This window comes from Pelophylax lessonae (genome assembly GCF_965119305.1).
Source record: "Pelophylax lessonae genome assembly, chromosome: 3".
Classification (NCBI taxonomy): Eukaryota; Metazoa; Chordata; class Amphibia; order Anura; family Ranidae; genus Pelophylax; species Pelophylax lessonae.
The window spans coordinates 323,847,413-323,864,932 of record NC_138770.1 but is presented as its reverse complement, the minus strand read 5'-3'; the positions used below and the strand labels follow the sequence as shown (position 1 = coordinate 323,864,932).

At 41.1% G+C, this 17,520-nt stretch overlaps 1 protein-coding gene across 1 annotated transcript in view; it reads left to right on the top strand.

The window, feature by feature from the left end:
* CSMD1 (CUB and Sushi multiple domains 1) overlaps window positions 1-17,520 on the top strand; it is a 2,644,830-nt gene that overhangs the window by 2,168,092 nt on the left and 459,218 nt on the right. Inside the window, exons 34-35 of the mRNA XM_082250071.1 lie at window positions 11,664-11,867; window positions 15,873-15,997. Of these exons, the coding sequence (XP_082106197.1) occupies window positions 11,664-11,867; window positions 15,873-15,997 (329 nt within the window). The remainder of the gene's footprint in view (window positions 1-11,663; window positions 11,868-15,872; window positions 15,998-17,520) is intronic.

The window sequence follows — 17,520 nt, the reverse complement described above, 5'->3', positions numbered from 1 at the left end:
TGGCAAAAGGTCGCAAAGTTCAAGGGGGCCAAATACTTTCGCAAAGGCACTGTATATAGCGTCTACTACACCCCTCAAAAAACTACACTCCTTGTGCCCAAGATGCTCTAGATCTGATAGCTCTTTTATGCAAATTGGGCCAATTCTGACACTTCTCTCCTACATGTAACAATCTACATAATCTACATTTCTACAAAATTACTTATAACCTCCAAACATTTCATATATATATATATATATATATATATATATATATATTAGTGATCGACTAATATCGTTTTTTCGTTGCCGATATTTTGGCCAATGCATATTGGTATCAGCTGATATGCACCGATATTTTAAACATTAAAAGTTTTGCAAAATAAACACAAATTTCGACACAAATCTGTTACTGAACATGTTAATGTTTGTTTATGAACATTTTTAACACTTCACGTGCGTAATACGTCAGTGCAAATTAAACTGCTAGAAAAAAAAGCTAGACAACAACAAACAGCTAGATAGTGGATTGGAGGAGTCAGTGGAGTACTGCTGCAGTAGTGCACTCACTCACTGCAATGATTTTAAATCGCTACTGCAGTTAGTGCAAATTAAACTGCTAGAAAAAAAGCAAGACATCAACAAACAGCTAGACAGTGGATTGGAGGAGTCAGTGGACTACTGCTGCAGTAGTGCACTCCACTCACTGCAATGATTTTTAATCACTAACTGCAGTCAGTGCAAATCTGCTAGAAAAAAAGCTAAACAGTGGGGAGTCAGTGGACTACTGCTGCAGTAGTGCACTCCATTCACTGCAATAATTTTAAATCCCTACTGCATTACTGCAGTGACTGCACTGCAGTAGTGATTTAAAACTATTGCAGCAGTGAGTGGCACACTAATGCAGCAGTAGTCCACTGACTCCAATCCACTGTCTAGCTTTTTTTTCTAGCAGTTTTGCACTGCCTGCAACGCAGCGCATTCAGTGCAAACCTGCTAGAAAAAAAGCTAGACAAAAGCTAGACAGTGGAATGGATTGGAGTGGAGTGGACACTAGTACTATACTACTACACTTTCAATACTCCCAGTTAAGTAGAAAAATATTATAGTGCAGAAAGCATAACATTTCAGCATGTTCACCAGTTAAACGGCTTCTTTTATTTTCATGAATTGATGCCACTTCACTAAAAACATGCTCACTTGGTACCGAGGAAGGAGGAGCAGAAAGGTATCTTCTAGCATGAGAAGCAAGTCCTTTGTAGCGTGCCTCATTTTCTTTCCACCACTGAAGAGGATCGCTTCTTCTGTCAATTACTGGTTCCTTCAAATAGAGATGAAGTTCATCATCTAGGCTCATTATTGCAGATTCAGAAGAATCCTCTGCATGAGGCCCCAATAAAACACTGAGCATGGCATCTATTTGACCACAATAAATTTTCTCTTCTGTCCGTTGTCTTTTTGGACATATTTCTCCTGCATCCTGCTCTTCCACATTTGAAACCTTCTCTTCTTGACTTTTATTTTCGTCAGGAACCTCCTGCACCTTCTGTTGAATATCTTCTGTCAGCTATTGTTTTGCCTTGGCCAATACATCATCAGAAGAGAAAGAATGGTTCTTGTATTGAGGATCCAAAAGACATGCAAGCACAACATTTGTATTCTCTTCATGCTTCTCAAAATGTTTGGCGGGGCTGTCCCTCATGGCCTGCCTACATGTTTTAATGCCACGTGTGTTGGGTCCTTCATTCTGTTGAAGAAGCATCTTCAGCACTCTCACACATGGGTTGGCAGATGACACAGATGAGCCATAATGACTTACCTCTAGTATCACTTCCTCTATGGGGAGGAGGGTCTCAATGACATTGGCTACAATGTCCTACTGATCAGCAGTAGGACAAGAATGTCCTCCAAGTCCATATTCACCTAAATATATGGTAAGAGCTCACTTCTGCTCCAGCATTCTTTGCAGCATGTGAACTGTTGAGTTTCATTGTGAATAAAGTTGTTTTTGGGTAGGCCAAGGTCTTCTTGAATGCACCTCAGTCGCTACTTGGTAAGGATTGAATGGTGGAAATGGCCTGTGCACTTCTTCAGCATGCTAATTATGTCAAGCAAAGCTCTCTGGTTTGACAGACCATCATTTACCACAAGTTAGAGGGTGTGTGCCATGCAACTGAGGTCTGACACTTCAGCGAGTCTCATTCCTTTCACCATGTTTGCTCCGCTGTCTCGAAGCACAAACATTACTCGGTCTTTGGTGATTCCCAATTCTTCTAGCATGCCTAGAAACATTTCTGTAATATACTCCCCAGTGTGGGATCCTTGCATCACTTTTGTATTCAACACCAAATGCCTTCTTGTCAATCCGCTGTCAATGTAGTGGCATGTAAGACTCATTAGTGATTCTGTTTGTCCTGGCCAGCAGTCAGTCGTGAATGAGAGTGAGTTGCCAGCATTCGCTGGTTGCAGCATAGCCTTTACTTTCTCAACCACCTTTTGGTGAATCTTTTCCTGTATTTCAGTTTCATAAAACTTGTCACTCTTCAGTGTGTACCTTGGCTCAAGTATGCACATCAACTGCTTAAATCCAGAGTCAGACACCATTGTAAATGGCTGGTTATCAGTGACCATCATCTCTGTGATTACTCTGTACAGCAGTTGGGATCTTCCATCCGATTTTAGCCACCTGTTTTTTTCTGAAACATATCTGTTATTGTTGCCTGGGATAGTGATGTTTCACCTTGTGATTCATTTTGTTTTTTTCTGTGCTGCATGATACAATTCAACATGATGAACTCTTAGATGGGCCCAAAGATTTTACATATTTTTGGTTTTTGCAGTTTTGATCCCATGCTTACATTGTCTTTGCATGTGTTGCACACTGCTGTTGCTTTTCCTGGAGATGGAGATGAGAAATAGTCCCAGACCACACTTTTAATTTTTCTATCTGCATCCATCTCCATTGAAATTTGAAAGACACAAATTAAATTGAATATAGGCTTAAAAAAAGTGGCTGGCTCGCACCCTGTGATGATGAGTGGCTGGCACCCTTTGATGGGTGGCTGGCTGGCTGGCACCCTTCGGTGGGTGGCTGGCTGCATCTCTTGGTGGGTGGCTGGCTGGCACCCTTTGATGGGTGGCTGGCTGGCACCCTTTGGTGGGTGGGTGGCTGGCTGGCACCCTGTGGTGGGTGGCTGGCTGACTGGCACCCTGTGGTGGGTGGCTGGCTGGCACTCTGTGGTGGCTGGCTGGCTGGCACCCTGTAGTGGGGGGCTGGTTGGCACCCTTTGGTGGGTGGGTGGGTGGCTGGCTGGCACCCTTTGGTGACTGGCTGGTACCCTTTAGTGGGTTGCTGGCTGGCACCCTTTGGTGGCTGACTGGCTGGCACACTTTGGTGGGTGTCTGGCTGGCACCATGGGTGGCTGGCTGGCACCCTTTTGTGGCTAGATGGCTGGCACCCTGTGTGGTGGGTGGCTGGCTGGTACAGGCCCAGGACCTGTGGCTGGCTAGCTGGTACAGGCAGGGCCTGTGGCTGGCTAGCTGGTACAGGCAGGGCCTGTCCCTGGCTGGTACAGGTTTGTGGATGTGTGCGGGTGGCTGGCTGGCACTGGGCAGCTGTGGGTTCGGCTGCGGCGGCTGTGTTAAACACACTGTGCACTTTGATTGGTCACTGTACTATATGATTGAGAAAGAATCACTCACTGTCCCGACTGTACAGAGACTCCAGTATGTGGCCGCGGCAGCTGTAAAACACACTGTGCGCACTGCGAGACTCCAAAACAAGGCTGAGGGAGACGGCCTAAGAAGGCCGCAGAAACTGTCCCAGACTCCCAGTGCGTGGAGGCACGCGGCGCAACATATGCAATGATGTCACGGCAATATCGGCAAAATCGATAACTGACGGGTCCAATTCAGATATATCAGGGAAAGTGCATATCGGCCCTCGATATATCGGTGTTGCCGATAATCGGTCGATCCCTAATTTATATATATATATATATATATATATATAATGTTGGTCTGTGCTGCTTTGACCCTTCGAACCATCCAGCCCTCCTGACACTCTAGCTTCAGACATGTTGCATACTTTATACCTTTAAATGACACACTGACATAATGCAAATAGATTTTAACTCCTTAGTTCAGCTTTACTAAAGGAAAATGGCTTGAAAATAGTATTATTGAAATGAGCCCTGAATAAACAGCCAGGGCTCAGTTGAAATAACACTAAAGAACAGTGAATACCAATTAAAATAACAAGTAAATACACCAATTATGCACAGTATCTTTCAATAAATGAATTAATCTCTCAGAAAACTATAAATTGCTATAAGAAACGCTTTTACTAAAGGGGAACCCCGGGCCTGCCTATAATACCTGTATCCTAATGAGAGATGAGGTAATCTAGATACCAGTAACGTGTCCTCTTTAAGAGCAATGATATAGCAATGTTCAATTTTCAAGGCCTTGCTAAGATCTTCACTGGCAATTGGAGCTCAAAGAACAAATGATTCCCCAGTGTAGCACAGTGTGAAATAGGCTATGCAGAATAGCTGGTTCTGATTATAAATGATGCACTAACTGATCCAGATTTAGAGTGTCTGTGTTCAGTGTCTAAGAGAAACTGTAGAAACTGGTAACTGGACTCTGAGCAGGTGCTCTCTCAAAAATCCTGATGTCCTTCTAATGAGTCCTGAAAGAACAGGCAGGGGCAACTCTCCATGTTGTGAGACACTGAGATGACTACATTCTGCTGTCTCAGTGAGTCCCGCCAACTCCACTCGGTCAGCAATACTGTAGGGATGTCCGCAATGCAGCGATGGTCATCCATCCTGCCTGGGCTGAGTCTGCAGACAGCTGGGTGGCATGCAATAGGCCACAGTCCTCTCTTTGTGGCAGCTTGAGGCACACACGATGGATCCAGGGAAGCAAGATAATGTGGGCCTGTTCAGCAGATCCCTTTCTAGTCTCTCCCACAATTCTCTCCTGGAGCCCATGGCTTGCTGGGAAGGACAGTTTTTAAACAGTTAAGCAGTGCAGTAATATCCTTGTAGAAGACTACAGTTCCCATGATGGCTTTCTTCCAGTCTCAAGAGTATGATGCATGAAACCTTAGACCAACACTAGGGGTTCATAGAGACAGCCTGAGAGTAAAAGTAAGTCTGCAGTGTCAGATAACGGTAGTCCACTCCCGGATACATATACAGTATCTCCCAAAAGTGAGTACACCCCTCACATTTTTGTAAATATTTTATTATATCTTTTCATGTGACATCACTGAAGAAATGACACTTTGCTACAATGTAAAGTAGTGAGTGTACAGCTTGTATAACAGTGTAAATGTGCTGTTCCCTCAAAACAACTTAACACGCATACATTAATGTCTAAACCACTGGCAACAAGAGTGTTAAAATGTCCAAATTGGGCCCTAAGTGTCAATATTTTGTGTGCCCACCATTATTTGCTAGCACTGCTTTTACCTGCCATGTCTTGGACATGGAGTTCACCTGAGCTTTACAGTTTGCCACTGGAGACCTCTTCCATTCTTCCATGACGACATTACGGAGCTGGTGGATGTTAGAGACCTTGCGTTCCTCCACCTTCTGTTTCAGGATGCACCATAAATGCTCAATAGGGTTTAGGTCTGGAGACATGCTTGGCCAGTCCATCACCTTTACCATCACCTTCTTTAGCAAGGCAGTGGTCGTCTTGGAGGTGTGTTTGGGGTCATTATCATGTTGGGATACTGCCCGGAAGCCCAGTCTCCAAAGGGAGGGGATCATGCTCTGCTTCAGTATGTCACACTACATGTTGGTATTCATGGTTCCCTCAATAAACTGTAGCTCCCCAGTGTTGGCAGCACTCATGCAGCACCAGACCATGACACTCCCACCACCATGCTTGACTGTAGGCAAGACACACTTGTCTTTGTACTCCTCACATGGTTGCTGCCACACACGCTTGACACCACCTGAACCAAATACCTTTATCTTGGTCTCATCAGACTACAGAACATGGTTCCAGTAATCCATGTCCTTAGTCTGCTTGTTTTCAGCAAACTGTTTGTGGGCTTTCTTTTGCATCATCTTTAGAAGAGGCTTCTGACAGCCATCCAGACCAATTTGATGCAGTGTGCAGTGTATGGTCTGAGCGCTGACAGGCTGATCCCCCACCCTTTCAAACTCTGCAGCAATGCTGGCAGCACGTATACGTCCATTTCCCAAAGACAACCTCTGGATATGACGGGGAGCATGTGCACCCAACAGCTTTAGTCAACCATGGCGAGGTCTGTTCTGAGTGGAACCTGTCCTGTTAAACCACTGTATGGTCTTGGTCACTGTGCTTCAGCTCAGTTTTAGCAACTTGGCAATCTTCTTATAGCCTAGGCCATCTTTATGTAGAGCAACAATTCTTTTTTTCAGATCCTCAGAGATTTCTTTGCCACGAGGTGCCATATTGAACTTCCAGTGACCAGTATGAGAGAGTGAGAGTAATAACACAAAATTTAACACACCTGCTCCCCATTCAAACCTTGGACCTTGTAACACTAATGAGTCACATGATACTGGGGAGAAAAAATGGCTAATTGGGCCCAATTTGGACATTTTTACTTATGGGTTTACTCACTTTTTTTTGCCAGCGGTTTAGACATTAATGACTGTGTGTTGAGTTATTTTATGGGGATGGCAAATTTACACTGTTATACAAGCTATACACGCTCTACTTTACATTATAGCAAAGTGTAATTTGTTTAGTGTTTTCACATGAATAGATATACTAATGAAATCACAAAAATGTGAGGAGTGTACTCACTTTTGTGAGATACTGTGTGTGTATATATATATATATATATATATATATTTATATATATATTTATATAAACATATATATATATATATATATATATATATATATACATACAGTAAAACCTTGGATCGCGAGCATAATTCGTTCTGGAAACATGCTTGTAATCCAAAGCACTCTTATATCAAAGCAAATTTCCCCATAAGAAATAATGGAAACTCAGATGATTCGTTCCACAAGTCCTTCGGTTTATAGTCTATATACAAAGATTATAGCAATGTGATAGGTTGTGTAACCATAAAATGTCCATCTACAATATGCAGCCTTCCCAAGGGGATTAGAAGCAAAATCTAGCAGAGCTACAGAATATAAGAGATGAGAGGAGCCTCTAAGTGTAGCAATATGGTTACATTTAATGAAGGTTCAACATTTAGCAACTCACATGGTTGATGATTAAAATAGGCACACCTAAGTATGCAGGCATCTGGGGTAAAGCTGTCCACATAGACCTTCTGAACCACCGGCTCTCACCACTGTCAGTCTGCAATCCTAACCGGGAAGAATAGCCTGCAGTAGAGTGATCTGAAAGTGAGGCTTTGAATCACTCGTGGAGTGCAGCGGGGAAGGGATGATGAAGATGGCTGTGTAGAGGACGGTCCATGTGGATAGCTTTACCCCAGATGCCTGCATAGTTAGGTGTGCCTGTTTTAATCATCAACCATGTGAGTTGCTAAATATTGAACCTTCATTAAATGTAACCATATTGCTACACTTTAGAGGCTCCTCTCTTCTTTTTTTATACATGACGCTACTTGTATATCAAGACATCGCTTGTATATCAAGTCAAAATTTATTTAAAAAATGTTGCTTGGGGCATAGGCTGCACCGCAAGGTTTTGTTCCGGCCTAGAAAACAAGGGGGTTTGGGCGTACCAAATTTTTGGGCTTATTACCGGGCGGCGAGGCTAGCGCAACTTTCAATAGTATATTCCCGATACGAAAAACCGGACTGGGTTCAAATGGAGAGGCAGACGGTCCCGACATACACTCTGGACTTCCTCCTCTGGGCCTCCCCTAGACAAAGACCACCCATACTGTCCCCCACACTCTCAGCGTCTTTTGCACTCTGGGATTCTCTGCGAACCCTGCCGGCTCTGACTTCCTCTCTCCAACCGCTCTCACATATATTCAACAATCCACAATTCCCTCCGGGCCTGAACATCAAAGCATTTCAATGGTGGCTCGACAAAGGACTCTACCGCATAGGGCAGTTTTTCACCACTAAGGGCCCATACACTCTGAAACATTGTCACGATAAACTGCAGATGCCCACCTCGGAAGCATATAGGTTTCTGCAAATTTCTAATTTTCTGCGCTCGATCTCTACAGGGATGACTCCCCCATTTACTTTTACAGCCTATGAGACGTGGTGCGGAAACTCAGCGGCACAAAGGGGTGGCATATCTCTGATATATTTAGCATTAATGTCGGAAGACTCCAAACTACCCTACATGGAAGCATGGGAAAGGGATCTGGCGGAGGCGTGGGGGGTGGAGGAGTGGGGAAACATGTTTTTCCGCTCTTTCAGGGGCATCAGAAACATATCCTTGATAGAAGCAAATATAAAAGTTTTAACTCGCTGGTACTTAGTACCCACGCGAGTCCATAAAATGTTTCCCTCCTCCTCTCCACTATGTTTCCGAGGATGCCGGGTTCCTGGCGACATGCTCCACGTGTGGTGGGATTGCCCGAGGTTACGGAGCACATGGAATAGAGTACACCACATGATATTCAAAGTCACCGAACTTAGAATCCCCAGACGAGCGGCTTATGCCCTGCTGGGATCTAGAGTGCCCAAGATTTCTAAACACCTGCAACAACTAATATTTTTTATTTTTTTGGGCACAAAAATGACTATTGCCGCAGCCTGGAAGCAACGAAAGGTGCCCATGAGACAAATCAGAAACAAAATCACGTGGATTATGTCCCAGGAAAAGATGGTGGCATCCCTGACAGACACGGTAACTACATTTGAAAAGATTTGGGAACCATGGGCAGCTTATGTGGGAATATCCCTTGTTCCGGGATTGACTTAGGCCATGAGGTTGGGGCGTGCCTCTCTGGAGTTCGGCTGCTTCCCCCTCCCCCTTTTTTCTCTCTTCCTTTTTCTACTTCCCTCACCTTTCCTTTCTCGCTTCACTCTCTCTGTTCTTTTCTTCTTCCTTATGTTCAGCAGTCTGGGTCAGTTTTATCTTAGATAGGTCCAAATTTGTACCATATTTCTATGCAGTCCTTGTCCCACCCGACGATCCTGTAGATTCCTCCCACCTACTCAGCTTTGTGGGAGCTTGGACTCTTTAGCCACAACTTAGACTGTAATTACTCTATGCAGTCAGTCCTTCTCCTTATTGTTAACTTAATTGGTGCGTACTTGGTATCACAGCTCCCAGATACATCTCTGTTGTATTTCTCACTCTAGCCTCATCTACGCATTGTCATCAATGTTGGATCTGCATTATTGTACAACAATCTTATGTAACCCAGATTGCAAATGTTTCGATTGTTATCTTCTTTATGTTCTTGCTTTTGCATTATTAAAATAAAATATTTGAAAGGAAAAAAATGTTGCTTGTCTTGCAAAGCGCTCTCAAACCAAGTTACTCTCAAACCAAGGTTTTACTGTATATATATATATATATATATATATATTAGCAGAGGCCCTATAGAATACAATGATGGGCTTTAAAAATTTTAACACAGTATTTGCGCAATAAATTTTATTACACACACAGACATATAATAGCCAATTTTTTGTAAAATGTAAAATATGATGTTACGTAGAGTAAATAGATACCATGTCATAACATGTCAAGCTTTAAAATTGCTTATGCCCTCGGAACAGGTTTTTACAGTTTACCAGATTAGAGCTACTGAGGTGGTCTGGCACTAGAGTTATTGCTTTTGCTATGAGGTTCCCAATGATACCTCATGTGCTGTGCGATCACCGTTTACATATGAGTGCGTGACGTATGCATTCGCATTTGTGCATAAGCATGGGGGGTGGGACACTTTAATTGTTTTTACATTTTGATTTTTCATTTTATCCAAAACTATTTTTTACATGGTCTCTTTAACTTTTTTGTATTAACTTTATTGCTATCACAAGGGATGAACAACATGTCTTGTGACAGCATGGGCTGTAACAGATCCTGTCAATGTAGAGATCTTTGGTCTCCAATGCAGACACAGATCGGTCTGATTGGCTGCTCTCCTGACTGTTAATAGCCAGGTAAACAGAGAGACAGAACTGGAAGTGACAAAATTATTGTCGCTTCTAGTTCCCGGGGTCACAGTGAGGGAGAAACAATGTTAGTTCCTCTGTCTGTCTAGTGCCACTGCTGGGTTGGAGCGGTCCCAGGCTCTGCAATCAGATGGCAAAGCCCAGGAGAGGCGGCAGTGGTGGAGGCGGTGGGCGGATCACCTTTCACCTCCCACAGAAGAGATTGAGTAGCTGTCCAGCCACTAAAGTCACTTCTGCAGTATTACTGGTTGAAAATTGCAGCTACAGGTATTATGCTGGTATAACCACTGCCATCAGAATAGTTCAGTGTCCCCATAGTCATACTTTACTACTTTGGGGGGGGGGGGGGTCTAGCAGAGATTTTTCTTCAACACTTTGATTGTTGTAACAAAAATGTTTTCGACTGTCATAATTTGGTTACATTAGTGACACACAGTCACATAGTGATCTGTGATTGGCTACAGCTAATCAGATGGTACAGGGTGCTGTGATTGGTCCAGGTACCATGTGATAGCTGTGGGCTAATTACAGTTCACTGGTATAGGAAGCAGAGTTGTTATAAATTAGATCCATGCATAACAGCTTTGTTTACTTTGTGATCATGCAATCTCATAGTGAGCACATGATCCCTTGGCCGCCAAAGGTGGCTGGGTACTGAGATCTGCAATCCACTGTGTCCGGTCTTCTAATTGCTAGAGGAATGTGAAAATTCCAGGCAGTTTTTTCCTATGGGTTTTTCCATATATTCTAACAGACTTTTGTTAGGATGCAAATAGTACAGTACATCGTACATAAGCAGAATATTGCTCTGCAAAGTTCTGCTTATGTATATAAAAACTATAATGACAAAACAAACCTGTACACAGTATGTATGCCTTTAAGCCAAAAGGCAACTTTTATTTTGAGTGCAGCTGAGCAATCAGTTTTATATCTCTATTGCTGTGCAGTTGATTGAAACAAAATTGCAGTACAGACTGCAATTTTAAGCCCCAATGGAAATTTTTTAACAGAAGAGTTTGGAAAGACACAGGAAGAAGTATTTATTTTGAGCCTGAACTTTTGCCATTAAATACATCTGATGAGAACATCACGGGAATATTCCTGTTACAACACACACAAATATGCATGAACTAAAAATGCTGAATTTGAAATTGCTTTCCCTTCATTTCCTTTAACACATCCTGTAATTATGTACTGATCAACAAAAGAAATCATCTCAGGAATTTCTACCATGCTAGATAATGTGCTTGTAATGCTTTACTTTACATTTTTGACAGCATTTGTAATTTAAGTAGATGATTAGGTAAATAGGAACTTCTTCGATGGTGTAAGCCAGTAGATTAGCCAGAAGACTTCAGCACAAAGCAAATCATTGATATACATACACTTGCAAATTGCAAAATTCTATATTTTTATCCTTTGCTAATGACAATATAATAGTTCACAAATTGAGACGGCATTAACTTTTTACAGTTTCAGTTTATCTCTAATTGTTATTATTTACAGTGTGAATGGTTAATTATTTCATTGGTATGTATTTTAAAGGTTTCATTGTTTTATTTATTTTCTCCTTAACGCAGCGGTTCCACGCACCAGTGACACTCAGTGCAGTTCTGTTCCTGAGCCAAGATATGGCAAAAGAATTGGTTCTGATTTTTCTGCAGGCTCCATAGTTCGCTTTGAATGCAATCCTGGATACCTACTTCAAGGTTCTAAAGCTATAAGATGTCAGACTGTCCCCAATGCTTTAGCACAGTGGAATGACACTGTGCCTAGTTGTTTAGGTAATTTTTTTTTTTCTTTTGTTAATCCAAAAAAATAGCTAATCAACACATTTCCTGTAGAGGGCTAATTCTACATTGTGATTCCTTCAATTAGTTTTATATTGCCTGTACAAATGGAAAATGGCATAATAATCATCGTCTATTGCATTGGCATAAATTTGCATTACTAATGTTGTCTAATAAAATGATTGCTATGTAGCACAGGCTTGCTAGACTATGATAAGCACTGTATATTAGGAACTGACTTTATAAATCATCAGTTGATGTACAAATCAATCCAATACACTCTAGACTGCAAGCTTTTTTAGCACTGTTTAATAGACAGGGTAAAGAAATAGCCTCAGAAAAGAATGTCAATGTTTTCTTTTCATAATGAAAATTGCCTTTGAAAGACTGCCTTATCTAGAGCATTCAGTGGGCACATATTAATAAAAGCAGATGAGTCCTTTATTGATTTTCTATTATTAAGAACATCTGGATTACCAGTGAGAAACAGGATCCTTTAGGAAGACACAAGGCCAGAACAACTTTATTCCATTGATGTTTATAAAGGAAAGCTGTCCTGAGTGAAATACATTTAGACTCATCATCTTATTCTGAAATTGCTGTTTGCCTGGGCTCTCTGGCCTCATACTAATATGAGTCACCGCCTTAGAACAATCATTCAACCTGTGAAATCAGAATTGCCGATCTGTCTAATTTTTAAGTCAGTGACTCAGAAAGTATTGAAACCTTTTAACCAACATGACAGACAGGCCAAGAGATATTTACAGAGAAGGGCAACAAGGGCAGCCATCTTTTCTTTCTCAGTACATTTTTCCTTTAAAACGTGGGTCTTATTATGGATGGACACATAGAAAACAAGACAAATTAGTCTTTATGTTTAAGATTGCCATGTTACTATGCTTTGTATTATGACTTCACGGAAATGCGGCAGGCAATTTAAACTACTAGCATGAACAATTAGGTGTGTGCTAAAATGCATATATACAAAATTAGTTTAGCTCCAGAGAGCTGACATTGGCATGGAAGTGCTGCAGGAATTAAATGGTCAGAGTATTAATTCTTTTTTTCTTGCTATGATTGACAGGCCATGATTAGCAGGAGATGCTTATTGTTTTGGATGCCAGATTTACAGATTTTTTGGGGAGGTATCCTTCTAAAAAGGACTCAGAATCGTGTGTGTATTTATTTAGAATGGACTTTCTTTATGAAAGAGTAGCCCTTATTCATTTACAAAGGTGGCACATATCTGGGGGTCCCCTTATCTTACAGTGGGCTTCCAAATTCTAATACATTGCCCTGCATCCCCACAACCACTGGGCCAGGATTGTGGGGAAGAAGCCCTTATCCTGTTCAACATTGCTCCCCTCCAAAAAAGTAAGCTAAAGACAAAGTTATTATCTTTTTTTACAATGTACACAATAATTGTTACCCTATCAAGTGTGGCTAATTAAAAGAAGTGTAAGTTTAATTTTGCATAATGATTAGTATTTATTTGGAAACAGCAAGCATTAGATTTACAGAAGGCTACTTTGCCAATCAATTGTAGGCCAGATTGCACTGTATCTTTGAATGCTGGCAAGTATAAGTGATTATTTGCAACCTAAATAGCAACCAATTAGAATGATATTTTTTACTAATCTGGCTACAGTAAACTTAAATCTACCTGAGTGCAAACTGAACAGCACCCTGTACTCTGCACCTTATCAGTATTCATCATTGAAATGCCATATTCAAGAAATCTGCTAATGATGAAGACCTTGGAGACATAGTTTTTACAATTCAAAACTGGACAAAAAGAATGTGAATATGTTGTCAGTGGAAGTCAAAAATATTCCAAAAATAATGATTAAGAACAGAAAGTAAAAACAATTACCAGTTGGTTGCCATGAGCTCAGCTGTACTATAAGTAGAATGAAGAAAACATTCTATGGATTGTTTAATATATCAGCTACATTTATTGTTATTTATTTTATTAATATTTTACAATAGCAAATTGATTTCACTGTTTTTAATCATGTTGAATAGGATTTTTACAGTACTAAAACATTAACCGTGCAGCAGTTCCCTCATTTGATGACAGAAAACATCTATTTAAAGACCTTTTGTTCAGTAAATGTAAAATATAAAGTGTTTCTTAAAAGCAATGAAATGACTATTATGGTGGTCCTCAGGACACAGATAATTTGTACAGAGTCAATCAATATATTTTAAATCCCTTTACAACTGCCCAAAGGTCAAATCAATATTAATAAACAGAAAACAATCATAAAGGTCAGTCCTTACATGCTACAATTAAATGAAATGCTATTAGGTAAAGAGAGTGAGCCATGTCTTAAAAACAGTTAATTGAGAGAATTGTTTTGTAACTTGAAGTTGAAAAGTTCAATAGCCAGAAGTAATCAGAAATCATCTTTATATGTATCTGAAGCCAAAGGGGTAGAACAGTTTTTATTTCTGTCTGTTTCCTTACCAGGGATATTTGCTCAATTTTTGTCTTAATGACTATTGTATCTGGAACAGAAGGTGAAAGGAATTATTCCAGTAGGGACACCTGTACCAGTTACAACTGTCTATAAGCACTTCATGTCAGAGAGACTTCTCCTCACTTCCTGTTGTATCTCTGGGACAGGAAGTGAAGTAAAATCTGACAGCAAGGTAAAGATTAAGTTGGCCCACCCTTTGCAGCTATAACAGCTTTACTCTTCTGGGAATGTTGTCCACAAGGTTTTGGAGTGTGTCTATTTGAATGTTTGACCATTCTTCCAGAAGCACATTTGTGAGGTCAGCCAAGGATATTGGACAAGAAGGCCTGGATCACAGTCTGCACTCTAATTCATCCCAAAGGTGTTCTATCGGGTTTAGGTCAGGACTCTGTGCAGGCCCGTCAAGTTCCTCCACCCAAAACTCGCTCCATGTCTTTATGGACCTTGCTTTGTGCACTGGTGTGCAGTCATTTTGGAACAGGAAGGAGCCATCTCCAAACTGTTCCCACAAAGTTGGGAGCATGAAATTGTCCAAAATGCCTTGGTATGCTGACGCCTTAAGAGTTCCCTTCACTGGAACTAAGAAGCCAAGCCCAACCCCTGAAAAACAATCTCACATCATAAACCCCCCTCCACCAAATGATTTGGACCACTACACAAAGCAAGGTTCATAAATATATGGGTGAGCAAGTTTGGGTTGGAGGAACTTGACTGGCCTGCACAAAGTCCTAACCTCAACCTGATAGCACACCTATGGAATGAATTAAAGCTGAGACTGAGAGCTAGGCCTTCAAGTCCAACATCAGTGCCCTGCCTCACAAATGCTCTTCTGCAAGAATTGTTAAACATTCCCATAGACACACTCCTAAACCTTGTGGACAGCCTTCCCAGAAGAGTTGAAGCTGTTAAAGCAGTAAAAGGGTGGGCCAACTTAATACTGGATGCTTAGGACTAAGATAGGGGTGCCATTAAAGTTCATGTGCATATAAAGGCAGGTGTCAAATACTTTTGACAATATAGTGTATGTTTACAACTGGAGTTCAGGGGTTAAGATGCCATGCATTTGGTAAAATCACATTCCAGCTGCATGACCTGTCCATACCCGCCGAGCCTCACACTGGTCATCATGACAAATAGTTAGAAAGGATCTCCTAAACAGAGATGAAACCTCCAATAAAAAACCATTAGGTTATATTCCCTCCCTACTCTAAAATAAACTAAGAAAAAAAAGCCCTGTCTGGAGTTCTACTTTATTTGAGTTAGATTAGATACAGTGTGTCTCCAAAGTACAGGAGAGAAAATTGAAGCACACGTATGAATACCTCCCTGTTGAAAATCCCACAAATTTAGGGACACATTTAAGGGGCCTCCAACAATGCAGTGCTTGGTGCCTGAGTGACCAGTCATCACACCCGAGTACTATTACACAACAAAGATATATCAATAGATAAATATATGCAATCACATGTGTGTGCAAATGTTGACTTGTTACTAAATCTTATTCTGATCTTTTTAGTCCCCTGTAGTGGAAATTTTACAGACAGAAGAGGAACAATATTATCCCCTGGCTTTCCTGACCCATATGGCAACAGCTTAAATTGTGTTTGGAAAATCATAGTGGCTGAAGGATCGGGAATACAGGCAAGTATACAAAAATAAGTAATAATGTTGATGTTAAATGTGAGACTATGTGGACTTAGCATGTTACATATTTTTTAATATTGCATACATATTATGTAAGTGTAACAATGACCGGACCGGTATGTATTACATCTGAAGGAGATCACAGTATGTCTCCTGACAATGAGGGAGAAGGACTTCTTTATTCACCTCATTTTTGTGGAAGGAGGAATCTCCAACGGCAAAAAAACCCCAAAAAAACAATATAGCGGTTTATGGCCAGCTTAACACAGAAAAGTCCTCTATTGCTGTCCTGCATCTTATGACTTACTGCAAAGATACAGTGTTAACATTCAAGAAATCACTAAGAGAAAAGAGACAGAAAATGGTATATTCCCTGCCTGATTTAGACAATGTACATTTCCCACATTGCCCTTTCAGACTATGCAAAGTCAATGGACAATTTTTAATAATTAAGTTTTCATATGCTGCTTTATATAATGGGTTGTATTTAAGAAATGCAAATAAAATGACTTCTTGGACTGGTTCCTTAAACCACAGCAGTAGTTGCAGTAGTCCTCTCTTTAAATTACATTCACTGCAGAAATCGCAATAATTTAAAAGTGAAATTACCCTGGTTTGGTAAACAACATACATAAAGAAGCAAAATAGCCTTTTTTTGAAAATGTTCTGTCTACTGGGCTTCATTCAGAAAGAGGTATTGTTCCCCTTGCAGTAAATGCAGTAAAATAACTGCTCATCATTTTTTAAAAGTTTTTTGGCATTCAAAAACAAAAAAACGCTATTAAAATAACGCATTCATTATTTCATGAAATCTTGTTGTATCTTAGTAGTAAAAACATGCAGTAATTTACCGCCTGGCACTAGTCAGCATATTTATAATTAATAATAAATTGGCATTGTTAAGGAACAGGAGGTCCCCAGCTTCCTTCCAACCAATGAACAAACATGGGAGCGAGTGGCCGCCTTATCCTTAGTAACCGATGAGCCATCAGCTGTCAGTGGAGTTCCTTACTGACAGCTAAAATTCCCTGCAATAACAAAATAGGGAAAAATGCAGTGGATTCCCCCAATACATACCAGGCCCTTTGAGTCTGATATGGATTTTGAAGGCAACCCCACTCCAACATAAAAACAAATAGTGTGGGGTCCCCCCCAAAATAAATCCACACCAGACTTTTATTCAAGCATACAGCCCAGGAGGTCAGGAAAGGGATGGGACAAGCAAGCACTCCCCCTCTTGAAACATGCAAGGCCACATGCCCCCAACATGGGGGGTGCTATGGAGAAGGGGGGCTCCGCCCCCCAAAGCACCTCCTCTCCATATCCTGATGGTTATGGGAGGTCAGTGGGTGGAGAGCTTATCAGAATCTGGAAGCCCCCTTTAAAGGGGAACCCAGATCCCAGCCCCCTATGTGAATGAGTATGGGGTACATAGTTACCCTACTTATCCAACCCCAAAAGAATTATGGTTTTAAAAAAACAATAGACAATTTTTGACAAGTCCTTTTTAAAAAAAAAAA